This window comes from Pelodiscus sinensis, chromosome 19 (assembly GCF_049634645.1).
Source record: "Pelodiscus sinensis isolate JC-2024 chromosome 19, ASM4963464v1, whole genome shotgun sequence".
NCBI classification, from domain to species: domain Eukaryota; kingdom Metazoa; phylum Chordata; order Testudines; family Trionychidae; genus Pelodiscus; species Pelodiscus sinensis.
Window position 1 is genome coordinate 18,405,156 of NC_134729.1, and position 14,564 is coordinate 18,419,719.

At 55.5% G+C, this 14,564-nt stretch overlaps 1 protein-coding gene across 1 annotated transcript; it reads right to left on the reverse strand.

Moving 5' to 3' along the window:
- Positions 1-1,412: 1,412 nt before the first annotated feature.
- LOC102458707 (uncharacterized) lies at positions 1,413-5,109 on the reverse strand. The gene is made up of 4 exons (XM_075902794.1): positions 4,709-5,109; positions 2,785-2,881; positions 2,312-2,393; positions 1,413-2,222 (listed from the first exon to the last, which is right to left on the reverse strand). The coding sequence occupies exons 1-4, from the start codon at positions 5,006-5,008 to the stop codon at positions 2,072-2,074; spliced, it is 630 nt and encodes a 209-aa protein (XP_075758909.1). The 5' UTR covers positions 5,009-5,109; the 3' UTR covers positions 1,413-2,071.
- Positions 5,110-14,564: the final 9,455 nt, after the last annotated feature.

Sequence of the window (14,564 nt, forward strand, 5' to 3'; positions counted from 1 at the left end):
GTTCCGCTTGGCTAAGCATGGACCCCTCTTGCTCTCCTTAAGTTTGGAGCAACCCCTGGGGAAGTCTTGGGGGTCTCCTAGCCCCAGGAAATGGGAACCTGAACCCCAGATGTCAGGATTTGAACCCAAACATAGCACACTGGATCTCTGGTAACCCCTGAAGGAGGAACCTGTGGCCAGGAGGGTGGGGCTGAGTCACAAAGAACCGGGTGATCCCAGGGTTTGAACAGCAGTTCCTGCATTGCTGACCTAGCCCTAAGGAGACCTATTGCCCAGTGAGATGCTCCTCTAGAAGTTTACTAGCTAGAATATGCTGTACACTTTTAACAGTGAGAATAATTCACCACTACAGCTTTTTACTAGAGGTCAGGGTGGATTCTCCATCACCTGCTGACTTTTTTTCTAAAAATTTTTCTCTGGGAATGATTTGGGGGCAGTTCTCTTCCTCTTCATCCCACAGCCCTGCTTTTCTCTCCCCCACATCTCCTCCCCTTCTGGACAGAGGGTGGGTAGCTGGGGTGTGGCTGTTAGAAACAGGATGGTATTGGTGGCAGCGGTGGGTTTTCCATCTTGCAGTGTCAGCCAGTCCAGACCAGCTGCTTCCATGAAAGCTGCTTTAGTCAAACATGTGACTGGGCTCCACAGAGGGGAAGAGGGTGAAATGTAATGTTGGGTGTATGCAGAAGAGCAGACGAGCTGATCGAATGTTCCCTCCTGGACTAAACCGCTAATTGCCCGTGGGTTAAAGCACCAGAACCGAGGCGCCAGGGCACCTTGCTTCTAGTCCCAACTTTCCACTGAGAGTTCTTGGGCATGTCCCCTTTCCCTCTTATCGCTGCACTTTCCCCATCTGTAGAATGGGGCTAATGGCTCTGACTACCCACGGAGGGCTGCCAGGTTTGGCTTGCTGGAGAAGAGAATCGGTTGTTCTGCTAAACCCCCGGTTGCAGGGGGGCTCACCCCCCAAAGTAAAGGCACTCAGTAATGGCAGGGAGGAAGGATTGCTGCATTGGCCATTGGCTCCTGCCCATTCAGCCCAACAGATTCAGGCTCTCTGCAGACTCAGGCAGCACCATGGCTCACCTGGTGAGCTCTTCTTGGCACCCTTGAGGATTAGAAACTGACTGACATGGCCCCAGTCCAGTGCCATCCCCTGGCTCTGGACCCCTGGCGTGGGTCTGTACCGCTCTCCCCTAAGGACACCTGATGCACTGCTAGTTGCCCCAGTGCCGGGCTAGGAGAGGGATTTGCCCCGTGTTCCAAACCAGCAGCAAAGTTCAAAGCTGCCTCTTCCCCGCCCTCCAAAGGCAGGTGGGGCCACGGGATGGCCACGAATGCGGCGTGGGGGCCGCTCACCTGCACACGGCACCCCGGGTCTCTGATCCCGCCGGACGCAGGAGGATCAACGACACCGCAAGCCTTTGGGGTTGGCAAGACGTTATTAGAAGAAAAGCAGCAGGCAGCTAACAGGCCTGGAAGGGCGCGACCCCGCTCAGGACAATGGTCTGGGGTCGTCTGAACCCAAGAAACGCCCAGACGCTGGCTCTTCCTCGCCGTTTCCCCATCATCTCTCAGTGCTGGGCAGCAGCCAGTAGGATCCCTCCTCTAGGGACCGGTTGGGCAGGAACCCGTCTCCGGGCCCAACCCAAGGTCGTCGCAAAATCATGGTTCAGAGCTGCCCCCTTGCAGTCTGCTGTGTCCCTATAGGGATTCTCCTTACTCCCCGGGGACTGGTCAGCCCTGGAACACACACCCCGACAGAACAGCAGAGGGGGAGAGAAAGGCGAGATGGGGCCCAGGCGCGGAGGGGAAGGGTGGCCTTAGGGTTACATGTGGCTGCTGAGTTCTAGTCCCGACTCTACCACGTGCTCTTGGGGTGACTCGCTAATCTTGTGCCTCAGTTTCCCATCTGTGAAAAGGAGATAAGAGGCAGCTGGTGGAAGGCTGGAGCTGTCTTTGGTGGAGGTGACAGGGCAAGTCCCTCCCCCTTGCTGGGAAAGTCAGACAGCTGGTGAGGTCTCTGGGCAAGTCTGTATCCAAATGCCTTGATCACAAGATGAAGCTGCTCTGCTCACAGGAGAAGGATCCCAGTGAAGGACAGAACCAGCAGCACGAGGTAGAGAGAGACCCTCTGGCCAAGGAGGCTGCCCCCATTGGAGCGCTGATTTTTCTGGTTGCGGAGCTCCACATTCAGCCAGCGGATGGTCTCCTGGAGTTGATCTCTGGAGGGACAAGCAAACAGGAAAATGCTCTTTAACTCAGAGCTTGGGGGGAGCTCCCACCCCCCAGGGTTGGAACTGGCAGGGCTCACCTTTCCTCCTGGAACCTTTGCTGGGAATCCTGCAGCTGCTGGGACTGGCTGGAGAGTTCATCTCGGAGCTTGTCAATTTTCTCTGGACAAGGAGGTGAAGGGAAAGTGATCGAGTCTCTTGTGTTACCCAGCTGGGTTTTAGCCCCCAGGCCTCTCCATTCTCTAGCACCGCGGACACCTCTCCATCCATGTTCCCGCTAATCTTTTCTAGCCACATGTGGATTCTTTCCCCACACATGTGCGGAATAAATTTCTAGGTGCACTGAGGCATGTGCACCACCAAGAGAAACAGCACTCTGCTAATCAGCTGGGCTGCATTCAAATTTCTCCTGAGCGGCAGCACAAGTGCACAGCTTACCGGGAATGCTGCTCTCCATCTGTCTTCACCCCTAGATCCCATTTTGTCTGCCCCCATCCCCCTCTGACACAAGAAGCCTCTTTCAAGCCCTCTAGGGCATTAGCTGGCACCTCACCTTGTAACCCCTGCTCCTTGGCCTCCCGCTCCAAGTCTCTGTCTTCCAGCTGGGTGACTTTGTTCCTGAGGGCAGTGAGGTTGCTCTGCAGTTTGTCCTGAGTGGGAAGGGGGGGGGAGAGAAAGGAGCAGTTATCTGGGATTGTGCAATTGCAGAAAGCCCGTGAAACTGTTTCTGGTCTTTCAGATTCAAGAACCTATTCCCTTGTGTGCCCCTTCCCTGTTTTTTCAACCCCCAGAGGTTTCCTCCACGTGGAACATAAGAACATAAGAACGGCCGTACTGGGTCAGACCAAAGGTCCATCTAGCCCAGTAGCCTGTCTGCCCACAGTGGCCAGCACCAGGTGCCCCAGAGAGGGTGGACCGAAGACAATGATCAAGCGATTTGTCTCCTGCCATCCCTCTCCAGCCTCTGACAAATAGAGGCCAAGGACACCATTTTATCCCCTTTTATGGACCTAACCTCCATGAAATTATCTAGCTTCTCTTTAAACCCTATTATAGTCCTAGCCTTCACAGCCTCCTCTGGCAAGGAGTTCCACAGGTTGACTACACGCTGTGTGAAGAAGAACTTCCTTTTATTAGTTTTAAACCTGCTACCCATTAATTTCATTTGGTGTCCTCTAGTTCTTCTATTATGGGAACTAATAAATAACTTTTCTTTATCGGCCCTCTCCACACCACTCATGAGTTTATAGACCTCTATCATATCCCCCCTCAGTCTCCTCTTTTCTAAACTGAAAAGTCCCAGTCTCTTTAGCCTCTCCTCATATGGGACCCGTTCCAAACCCCTCATCATTTTAGTTGCCCTTTTCTGAACGAACTCGTCCTTGAGCTGAGCTAGGGAATAAGTCGAACAGAAGAAAATATTTTTTCCTCTCTACATCCAGAAATGGCTACTAATGGCAACAGCTGAGTCAGCGTGCCAGCCCTCTCTAGGTCCGGTGCCTTACCCCAGCAAAGTGGGCATCTTTCTTTAACACCCGCCAGAAAACAGAAAATGCTTGGCTTTCCTTTCAGTCAGTTTCAAGGGTTTGACTAGTCTCTAGGAAATTGAGGTCTCAGACCAAGTTGTCCCAATCTTACATCTAATTTGAAAGAGGGTTATTTTTTTTTAAAGGAAATTGTATTCAATTTATATTCCCAAAAAGCTGGCAGGAGAGGGGATGGGGTGGGGAGAGGCAGAGAGGGGTTGTGAGGGATAGGTCGGGGCGTGGGGGATAGATGGAGGCGTGAGCGATGGGGGATGTGGGGAAAGATAGATGGGGTGGGGGATAGAGAGTGGGGGTGTGGGGGATATAGAGAGGGGATCATAGGGAGAGAGGAAGGTGGGGGAATAGAGGGGGGTTGAAGGAGGAGAGGGGGATAGTTAGAGGGGGTGTGGATAGCTAGATGAGGGAGTGGGGGCGTGGGGGATAGGTAGATGGGGGCGTGGGGGAGAGGGGGCATGGGGGATAGAGGGAGGTGATGGGGGAGAGGGGACATGGGGGATAGCTAGAGGGGGTGCGGTGGATAGGTAGATGGGGGTGTGGGGGGGCATGGGGGATAGCTAGAGGGGGTGCGGTGGATAGGTAGATGGGGGTGTGGGGGGGCATGGGGGATAGGTAGACGGGGGTCATGGGGGAAAGGGGGGTCATGGGGAGAGGGGGGGCATGGGGGATAGCTAGTGGGGAGGGTTGAGGGGGGTGTCTAAAATGGGGGGGGCTTTTCCCATGGGCCTCTGAGTTCCGTCCTGCAAGCCAAGCCTCGGGGGAGCCTCACAGCGCGACCGGCAGACCCCCCCCCCCTCCCCCAGCAGGGTGGGAAGGAGCCTCAGCTCGCAGCGCGCCCGGGCAGGGTCGGGCACCTCTGCAGGGCACCCAGCGCTGCCCGCTCCCCCCGCCCCGTCCGCGCCCGGGTACTGAGCAGCGCTGCCGCGCCCCCACCGTCAGGCTCCCGCAGGCCTCCCAGCGCCGACGCGTCGCCCCGAGGGTCTCGTTGGCTCCCGCCAGCTCCGCCCGCAGCTGCTTGGCCTCTGCTCTCGCCCCGTCCCGCTGCTCTTCCAGGCGGGCGAGCCAGTCCTCCGCGCCGGGGCGGCCCTTGCCCCCCTGGCACCTGACCCCGCAGCAGGAGACGGCGACCCCGACGGCAGCCGCGGTGCAGACCAGGGCCCCCGCCAGGCAGCCGTAGAGTTTCTTCTGCCTCCTGCTGCAGCCTTGGCTCCCGAGACAGACGGGCCCGGCCATGCCCCGGCCGCCCCCTCCACAGCCTCGCAGGGCAGGAGGGGAAATGGACCCCGGGCCGAGTCCCCACCGGCCCCTGGGTCGCTGGATGCAGCTGGCGCCTTAGTGCTCCCTGGCCGTCTAGCGTTCCGCGCTGCGAGCCGGGCTCTCGGCTCCGCTTGCCCGGGGGGGGTTGGACTCCCCCAGGCACGGGGCTTTCCAGGAAATCACATGGCTTTCCTGTTCCAGCGAGGGCCGAGGTCAGATGCCGTTGGCTGAAGACCCAGCTCCCCCCCCCGTTCCTTCCCCCCCCCCCAGGCCCCAACTCCGTGCGCCCAGTAGCCGGACCAGCCGGGCCGAGGGGCTGGCTCCGAGGCCATCGCTGGACTTGGGGGGAGGGTTCTGCAAGGCCGGGGGCTGCTCTATGGCCTGGCTGGGCCCCTTCCCCTCGCTGGCAGAGTCTGGGGGCCCCGCAGCCCCTGGTGCTGGGCCCCGGCTTCCACCCTGTCCCCCGAGGCTGGTGGCGGGGTGGGCGCCCTTTGCCCCGCGGTCTGTTAGCGGCAGCGGGGACCGGGAGAGGAGCCCTGCCCAGGGCAGCAGGCGGGGGAGATGCCCTGGGGGGGGGGGGGCTTTGGGAGCAGCCCCCGGGGTCTCCGAGCCGCCCCCTCCCTTGCACGGGGCGGGTGATCATGAGAAGCGGTCAGTTGAGAACACGCTGCCCCCTCGAGCTGCTCTCCCGCTGGGATAAATCCAGCGGGGCAAGTGAGGATCGTCCCCGCTTCACCGGGGGGAGGGGGGTAAACTGAGGCACGGAGAGGCTGTGGCTGCCAGTCAGAGCCCTCTGCAAACACAGGATGGGGGCGCTCAGCAGGGCAGGACTGATCCCTCATCAGCCGCAACCCCCCCCCGCATCAATTTCCCCCCTGGGGTTGCCCCCCTGCCCCCCGTGCTTACATCCACTGGGCGCAGCCAGGGCTCATCAGTTTCGGTCCTTCCCCCTCCCCCCCCCTTCGGTTTCGTTTCTTGACAGAAGCTGCTTCTGCTGTTCTGAGCATCTAAGCCAGGGGGGCGGAGAGAAGAAAACCGGAGCGAAGTGGGGGGGGGGGGGGCTCTTAGCTACAGAAAGTTTCTCTTCATTGCGCCAGCCTCCCTCCCCTGTGCTCCAGCCAGCCGGGGAAAGGCTGGGGTTGATTCCTCCTTCCCCCACCCCAAGGGAGGCCAAGGGTGGGCTGAGCACTCCTGGGGGTGGTGAGTGGGAAATCAGCCCCAGTCTTCCCCCAGCCGGCCAGAGCATGCTTACTTGGGGGACCATAAGGGGTGAGTTCTACCCAAAGAAGCACCCCTCACCCCCAGAAATTCCTGCCTATGGATCTTTCTTTCTTTCCTTCCACACAGCCACTGATGGACCCAACCTCCATGGATTTCTCTAGCTCTTTTCTGAACCCTGTTACAGTCGGGGGCTTTCCCAGTGTAGCTAAAATGTAGCCTTAGGCAAAGACCCCCTGTGACGACGCGTCGGGATTTTCCCGTCTCCTGCACCCCCGAAATGGCATGAACAGACTTCACCAGCCAGTAGAATGGAGGTGGTTTATTGCTCCTCCAGCACAGCGCAGCACAGATGTAATCTGGTTACAGGAACTGGGGCTAAGAGGCCTCAGTGCCCCCCTTGAGATAGGGGAGTCCCAGTCCCCTCCCCAGCTCCTTCTTCCCTGCCTTCCAGCCAGGAACTAACTCCCCCTCTTCCAGCCCTGCCCACAGCCAGGGCAGCATCCACCTCCCTTTGTTTCTCCCCATGGGGGGCCGCAGGTCAGACAGGTTTTTGAGTCACCTTTGCATAATGAGGTTTTCCCTGCTGGGTCTTGCTCCAGACAGCAGAGGTCACCACAGCCCAGAGAGTACCCCCACTACGTCACACCCCCCTTCTGAAAGCAGAAAGGACCTTTACCCTACCACTGCTAAAGGGGCAGCAGCCAGAAAATTGTGTCCAAAGCTGATTCCAAGGCAGGGCTAGAGTTGTATTACTTTGTGCTAAGTTTTACAACGAATATTGTGAAACGAGTAAGGAGGTGATGATTTGGGGGGAGGGGCAATTTAATTGTAATTTGATGTCCTTGTTCAAATGGGCCTGTTGCTTCTCCGTGGCACAGAAATCAACCTTGCTCTGTGTGTGTGAGCGAGTGAGGAGTGTATGAGAGATAAGTGCGAAGGCCAAATGTTCTAGGAAGAAGCCCAGAACAGACGTAAACATGCGGGCGATTGCTGTATATTTCCCATCAAGATAGAAGCAGTTGTGGATAAATCCTTGTAATATTATATTTTGTATTAAGATCTTGTCCTTTTAGATCTATCTTTAAGTGTTCTTATAGAATCTCTGTAACATTTCTCCTATAACTTTGTATTAAGATAGATAGATCTTGTAAGAAAAAAATGTCTTTTGAGCTCTCCCCTTTCCTTGATTGCCCTGTTGAAGTGAATGAGGTGAGAATGAAAGGGGAGCACCTCAAGCAGCAGTTGCAAGGGTGGAGAAGGTCTGGGAGTCAGATCCAGGACAATACCTGTAAAGTGAGCTCGTTAAGAAGACTGGACATACAGAGGCCTTGGGAGTCAAGCAGCAAGTGCCTGCCCTTGGAAGAACTCCCTTTGAAGCAGCATTAAGAAAGGCGAGGTGATAACTAATTGGCTGCATGAGAGGGATAAATAGGAGGCATCTTGCAGAGGGACCCCGAGTTTTTGTCTTGTCAACATGGGAGCATCAATCCGGATCCGCAGAAGCCTGGCTCCACCCCCTCCCCGATCTAACTCACCTGGCCAGTGCAGTTAGGGGGAGCAACTTTTGGCAACAACAAGACAGAGTGTGCATGTGTGTGTGAGAGTGCATGAGTGTGATGTGTCATATGCATATGATAAGTATTGATTCTTCTATGTGTGTTCAATAAATGTGGCGTGTTGCCTTATCCCCCAGAAAAAGATCCCGAGTACTTCTTTTAAGTACAACACAGTGGGCACGTCACGGGCTCTGAAAGAAGGCGAGCATTTCACAACTGGGACAAAATAGTTCTGATCCAAACCAGTTTAGCAAGGCAGAATGAAGACGATAAGGAGCAAGAGAAACAACTGAAAATAGACAACCGTTCAAAAAGCAGCTGGACGATGCAAAACCCACTGATCCCGATGGGAAAGAACTATGAGAAAAGGACAACTGTTTTGCTTCAAGAGTGGGGATGTCCTGCCATAACTGGAGCATTGAACCAGACCAATAGACCCTGCTCTTCTGCCTGTGATCGATCCCTGGACTGGTAAATATAATGGTGGGATTGATCCCCGGACTGGTAAATATAATGGTGGGACTGTGTGTATCTGTCTATGTAAGCATATATTAACTGCTTTGTCACTGTATTCTCAATAAACGCAGTGTATTACCTTTTCCCCCTTTAAATATCCCGTGTGCTGCTTATAACAACATCCTCTGGCAAGGAGTTCCACAGGTTGACTGTGCACTGCGTGAACCTCCAATTCTGGTGTTATTGGAAGGAGTAAAAACTCTTCATTATTCACTTTTTCCACACCAGTCATGGTTTTATAGACTGCTATGATATTCCCACTTAGTCTCCTCTTTTCCAAGTTGATAAGTCCCAGATGTATTAATCTCTCCTCATAATGGCAGCTGTTCCAAACCTCTAATAATTTTTGTTGCCCTTTTTCCAATGCTAAGGGCATTTCTCTTACCCTGCTGAGCCAGACCCCTCTCTTCTGCCCCCCCCATCCAAAAAAGCCCCCATGCTCCAGCCTGGTGGGGGATAGAACCAACCCCCTCCTCTGCCCCCTGGCCCATCCAAACAATGCCTGCTGGGGGATAGAGGGTATCTCAGATCCATAGGAATGGGCTGGCTTCAGGCTCAGGGCGAGGTGCACACACACTAGGTCCAGACCCCCTTCAGCTGCCCCCGGTTCTGGGGCACCTGGCCAGTGGCTGAGAACCCCACAGGCCAACTGGCCTGGGGACAGCCCTGAATTTAACCCCCGGGCCTTTCTCCAGGCCCCTTCAAACGTCTCACTTCCCCAAAGAATCAATGCACACAAAATAGTTATCAGACAGTAGCACAAAGAAAAAACAGTTTCTTGCCATTTCAACCAGAACGGGCATTGTCTCAACAACTTGACTACCTGCATCCTGCTTCAAAGACATTTTAACACCACATTTGAAAGAGAAACCTCTGAACTGTCATTCATGCTTAAATTTGACACTTTACGCCTGGGTCTCAACAAAGATGCTAATTACCTTACCTATTACAAAGATAGCTTCCCCAATTATCACCTTTAATATAATTAGCTCACAGACATTAACCTTCCCTTTCATCCTCCCTCTGTTCTGAAATTTGATTTGTCCTTTTAATATGTGTTCACTTTTTTTTTTATTGTATCTCTTTGGTATATATGGTCGTGCCAATTTTCTTCCACAATTTGATCTGAGGAAGTGGGTCTGGCCCACAAAAGCTCATCACCTAATAAACCATCTTGTTAGTCTTTAAAGGGCTACGTAGTCCTGTTTTTTGTTTGTTCTAGATATAGGCAAACTAGATGATTACCTATGGCATCAAGCTTTAAGGTGGGGGGACTCACTCGAGGGCTGCACACAGGTGAGAAGCACAAAAAAAACCTCAAAGCCCCAACCCTATAAAAACCCTTCACTGACATGGCCCCCGACTGAGAAGCAGAAAGACAGACGCTCCCTATATTCCTCTCCCACCAGATCCTAGGGGAACCACGTTAGTAGATTTTGTGTGCTCCAGCTCCGTGCAGGGATGTCGGGGAACTGGAGTGCCAGCATGGGCTCCCCAATGCTGAAGGGGGGCCCCAAGCATCGGGGGCCGGATCCACGCAAGCCGGAGGGTCGCATCTGGCCTCTGGGCTTTTGGTTCCCCACCCTGCTTTAAGGGACGCCAAACTAGACAGAAGTGAATTTTTTTCCCTCTAATTAAAAAATATGAATAGGTTATCTCTTATAAATGAGAGCATCACATGCTGTGGCTGTGTACAGTGATGCGCCGTGATCCCGAAGACGCTGCGCCCACCAGGACTTTGTCCTTGCCACGTGGGGGAAGAGGTTTTAACGAGACTGCAAAAGGAGACTCAGAAGCGCTTGTACGCTGATGTATTGCAGACGGTTCAAGTAACAGCAAAGCCCTGATTTTCAAACCCCTGACTGCTCACGTGGACAAGCGCCGCTTGGCACGTCTGTGCGAACTGCGCTCATGTTCAATAATAGAACCACTGGCCTTCTGTTTCCTCTTGCTGATACTTTCGAGGGAAGGTGGCGATGATGCAACACGTTGAAACGGACCAGATTCATGTGACGATGATGTCATCGCTGGCACGGTAACGTCTCGTTGTTCTCTAGATCGGTGTTTCCTAAATGGTGCTCCGCGGAACCCTGGGGTTCCATGAAGCAAAAGTAGGGGTTCCGTGAGGAGCCGGCCCTTCCCTGTCCCCTCTGAAAGAGAGAGCGCTGGCTAGCCAGCTTCTTAAAGCAGCAGCATGCTTGTTTCTCCTTCCTCCCTGGTAACGCAGAGGCGTAGCGAGGTGGGGGCAGAGGGGAGCAGTTGCTCCCAGCCAGCACATTAGGGGGGTTCCAGACAGGGGTGACCCCACGTGACCCACAGCGGGGAGGGAAGCACTTCGCCTCCCCAAAGGAGCCGGTTCATGCTGCCTGAACAGCTGGGGCTGTGGCCAGGGCTGACTTATCCATTAGGCACAGTGCCTGGGGCCCACGGCAACGTTTTAATTTCTTTTAAAATCAGAAGGAAGAAAAGGAACTTTTAGGGTCAAAGAAAATGTTTTAACCTTTTTCTCGCATCAGAAAAAAATAAACATTTAGGGCCCACGAAAATCGATTACATTTTGCCTAAAACAGAAAAAAAAATGTTGACATATTTAAAGTTATATCAAAATAATTTTTCATATTGATATTATTATGGTGGGAGGGGCCTATGAAGGCAAAAGTACCTAGGGCCACGGAAGTCATCGTGCAGCCCTGGCTGTGGCACCCGGTAACTTAGTTCCGTGGCCTTTCTGCGCGGTGAGGGGGGGAGGGCAGGAGACCCGGGGCTGCACAGCTCCAACTGCAGGCAGCGTGCTCTGCCCTGGGACTCACCGCACCCCCGCCACTCCTGCAGGACGGCAACACGGAGGTAAGTTGCTGGGGTGCAACAGCCCCTGCTGTTCAGGCAGCGCTCACGCCAGCTGTTTGGGGAGGAGAAGTGCAGTCGCACTTTTCCCAGAACCGCTGCAGGATTGCCAGGTACTGGTCCCAGCTGTCCCTGTCCCCTGCCCAGACTCCCCATAAGTACCCTGTCCCCTGCCCCCACCAGCACTGTCCCCAGCAGTACCCTGTCCCTGGCCTCACCACCCTGCCACTCACCCCAGCACCCAGCAGCACCCTGTCCCCAGCCCCACCACCCTGCCACTCACCCTAGCACCCAGCAGCACCCTGTCCCTGCCCCCACCAGCACTGTCCCCAGCAGTACCCTGTCCCTGGCCTCACCACCCTGCCACTCACCCCAGCACCCAGCAGCACCCTGTCCTCAGCCCCACCACCCTGCCACTCACCCTAGCACCCAGCAGCACCCTGTCCCTGGCCTCACCACCCTGCCACTCACCCTAGCACCCAGCAGCACCCTGTCCCTGGCCTCAGCACACTGCCACTCACCCCAGCACCCAGCAGTACCCTGTCCCTGGCCTCACCACCCAGCCACTCACCCTAGCACCCAGCAGCACTCTGTCCCTGGCTCCAGCACCCTGCCATCCACCCCAGTGCCCAGCAGGACCATGTCCCTAACCCCAGCATCCTGCCCCAGCACCCCGCTACCTGTGCCAGCATCCTGCCACCCAGCAGCACCCTCTCTCCGGCCCACTAGCACCCTGTCCCCTGCCCACACCAGCACAGTTGGGACCATATTAGTGAGGCTTGGGGGTTTTGGAGGGGTTTCTTTTGCATCTCACTTGTGTGGCCCCGACTGACTTTTCTGTGGGTCAGCGACCCTTGACTCAAAACAGGTTCCCTGCCCTTCTCATAAATAAAGACGATGCTAAAATCTCTTGAGTTTAACATATTTTATTTAAAAATGAAGCCTGGCCAACATGCCCCCAAATTGGGGCCAAACCCCCATCTCACTGCAGCATCATAACGTTCCTGCACCACCTGACCCCAAATCTGAGCCTATCATACACTGGAACCCCCTGTCCTGAACCTCTCACATCCCCGACTCCTGCATCCCCACTTCCTCAGTCTTCTGCCACAACACTCCTGCACTATTCACACATCTGTGTCCTGAGCCCATCATACTCACAGCCTCCTTGCCCTGAGCCCCTCACGTATCCAACCCAAACTCCTGCACCCCCACATCTGCAAGCCTGTGACTTGCTCAGCACCCCAACCTCCCACCTGAGCCCAGCACTCCCCGGCCTGGAGCCCCTTCCCCAAGCCAGCATCCCTTCTCCTGCATCCAAATTCCCTCCCAGAGCGTGCACGTCTCACCCCTACCCACCCCCAAATCCCTCATTCCCACCCCAGAGCCCGCACCTCCTGTCTCAACCCAGTGAGAGTGTCTAAGGACTGGGGATAGCAAGTGATGGAGAGAAGGGGAGCAGAGAGATGGGGCCTCAAAGGGGTGGGGTCTTGGGGGAAGGAATGTGATTTTCATGCATTGCTGGGTTCCCTCTTTTCTTTTTCTTTTTCTGGACAAACCTAGGGGTTCTTTGAAAAGGGTTCCATGGCTAAAAAAATTGGGAAACACTGGTCTATATGAATGGGGGGGGGACCCACATCACGGCTCCCCCAGGGTCCTGTGGGTGGGCCTTGCCTTTCTCTCTGACACTAACCTGGCCCTTTCCCTGGGAGAGGAGAGCCAAGCTGCAGGGGGCTCGGTTTTGGAAAATGACACCCAAGGGCTGGGTGGGAGCAATACTGGGGTTGGGGGGGGCTAATACTTTCCTGTCGCCCCCAAAGGCTTTGAAAATGCAGCCTCTTGCGTCTGATCCTTGCAATGCTGCACGGGGCCACCAGAGGTCTGTGCAGGCCCGCGAGTGGAGTGGAGGGAGCCAGGCAGAGCCAGGGCGGGTGTAGATCGGATGCTCCCCTGGGGGCATTTCTCCGCAGTGTGCCAGGCCCAGCAGGGGGCGCACAAAGAGGGAGGCTCAGCGTTAATATGTGCAGCAGCGAGAACACCAGGCCCTGTCTGTGCTCCTTCCACCCCCGGTTCTGGACCCTCCCACCTCCCATCCCCATGTAGCCCGGAGAGTCTCAGGAAGTGGTCCCATGCTGGCTCATCAGGGTGATGAATTGAGTCCGTTGTCTGTGACGGTCCCGTGGGCTCGGCAGTGAGCTACTGGGTGTCGTCAGTCAGGGTTTCGGGGTTGTCCTGGTGGGTTCCTGACGGGTCCTCGATGCTGATAAATTTCAGCTGCGTGCATGCGCGCCCTCTCTCTAGAGCGTTAAACCCCACGCACTTGAGTCCACACAGTAGACCTCTGAGAGGCCCCGGACACGACAGATTTCAAGCAAGGATGAAACCTAGCTACCCACCTTGCAGAAGGGGGGGCCGACTTGCTGTCAACTTCGACCTGGTCCTGAACCGAGGTCGGTATGTCCATTAGTTGTGGGGGAGGCGGCTGGTACCGAGATGTTCTGCTCCTCCCCTCTGGCTCACAATCAGCACCCGGTGTTCTTTCACACTCCACCGGACTTACACAATCACACGTTTATCAATAGGGCCTCTTTCTTGGCTGCCGTGCTACTGACCCAAAGTCTTGCTCACTCGATTCCAGCCCTGTTGCTGTTTTCATGTGTCAGGCCTTCTGACTCCACGTTATCCACCCTCAACTTACCCCACTGGGCTCTTTGGGGCCCTGTCCTGCTGCCTCTTTGCCCCGATTGTACATAACCCCTGATTCCCGCGTACAGGGTCTGTCTGAGCCAGTCCTGGGCCACGTGCAGACGGAGCTGGCAGTGCGGTGGAGTGGGGCCGAGAGCCCCGGCTGGCCCCAGTGAAACACTAGCTCCCTCCCTTTGTCTCCCAACCCCCTTGCAGCCTGCTCCCGCAAACACCCGCACCTCTGTGACACAAACGTGCGTGCGCACCCACACACATCAGCACCTCTGCGACACACAGGTGCAGCACACCACGCATCCTGTGTCTCTGTGACACACACATGCATGTGTACCCGCAAACACCAGCACTTCCGTGACGTGTGTGGACACAAGTGTGTGCGCACACCTAGCACCTCTGACACACATGCGTGTACACACCTAGCACCTCTGACACACACATGCATGTACACACACACACATATACACCCCAGCACCTCCATGACACACACGTGCATGCACACCCACAAAGACCAGCATCTCCATGACACACACCTGCGTGTGCACCCACAAAGACCAGCACCTCCGTGACACACAGGTGCACAGACACACACACACCAGCATCTCTGTGATACACATGCATGTACACACACCCACACACCCAGCACCTCTGTGACATGCAGGTGCGTGCACCCCCCCCCCCCGACACACTGGCAC

Excerpts from the sequence above, each read along its gene's own strand:
- LOC102458707 (XM_075902794.1), bottom strand. The coding sequence starts at position 5,008 with ATGGCCGGGCCCGTCTGTCTCGGGAGCCAAGGCTGCAGCAGGAGGCAG. Across the intron at positions 2,882-4,708 it reads AGGCCTGCGGGAGCCTGACG|GACAAACTGCAGAGCAACCT; the intron begins GTGGGGGCGCGG and ends CTTCCCACTCAG. Across the intron at positions 2,223-2,311 it reads CAAAGGTTCCAGGAGGAAAG|AGATCAACTCCAGGAGACCA; the intron begins GTGAGCCCTGCC and ends TTGTCCCTCCAG.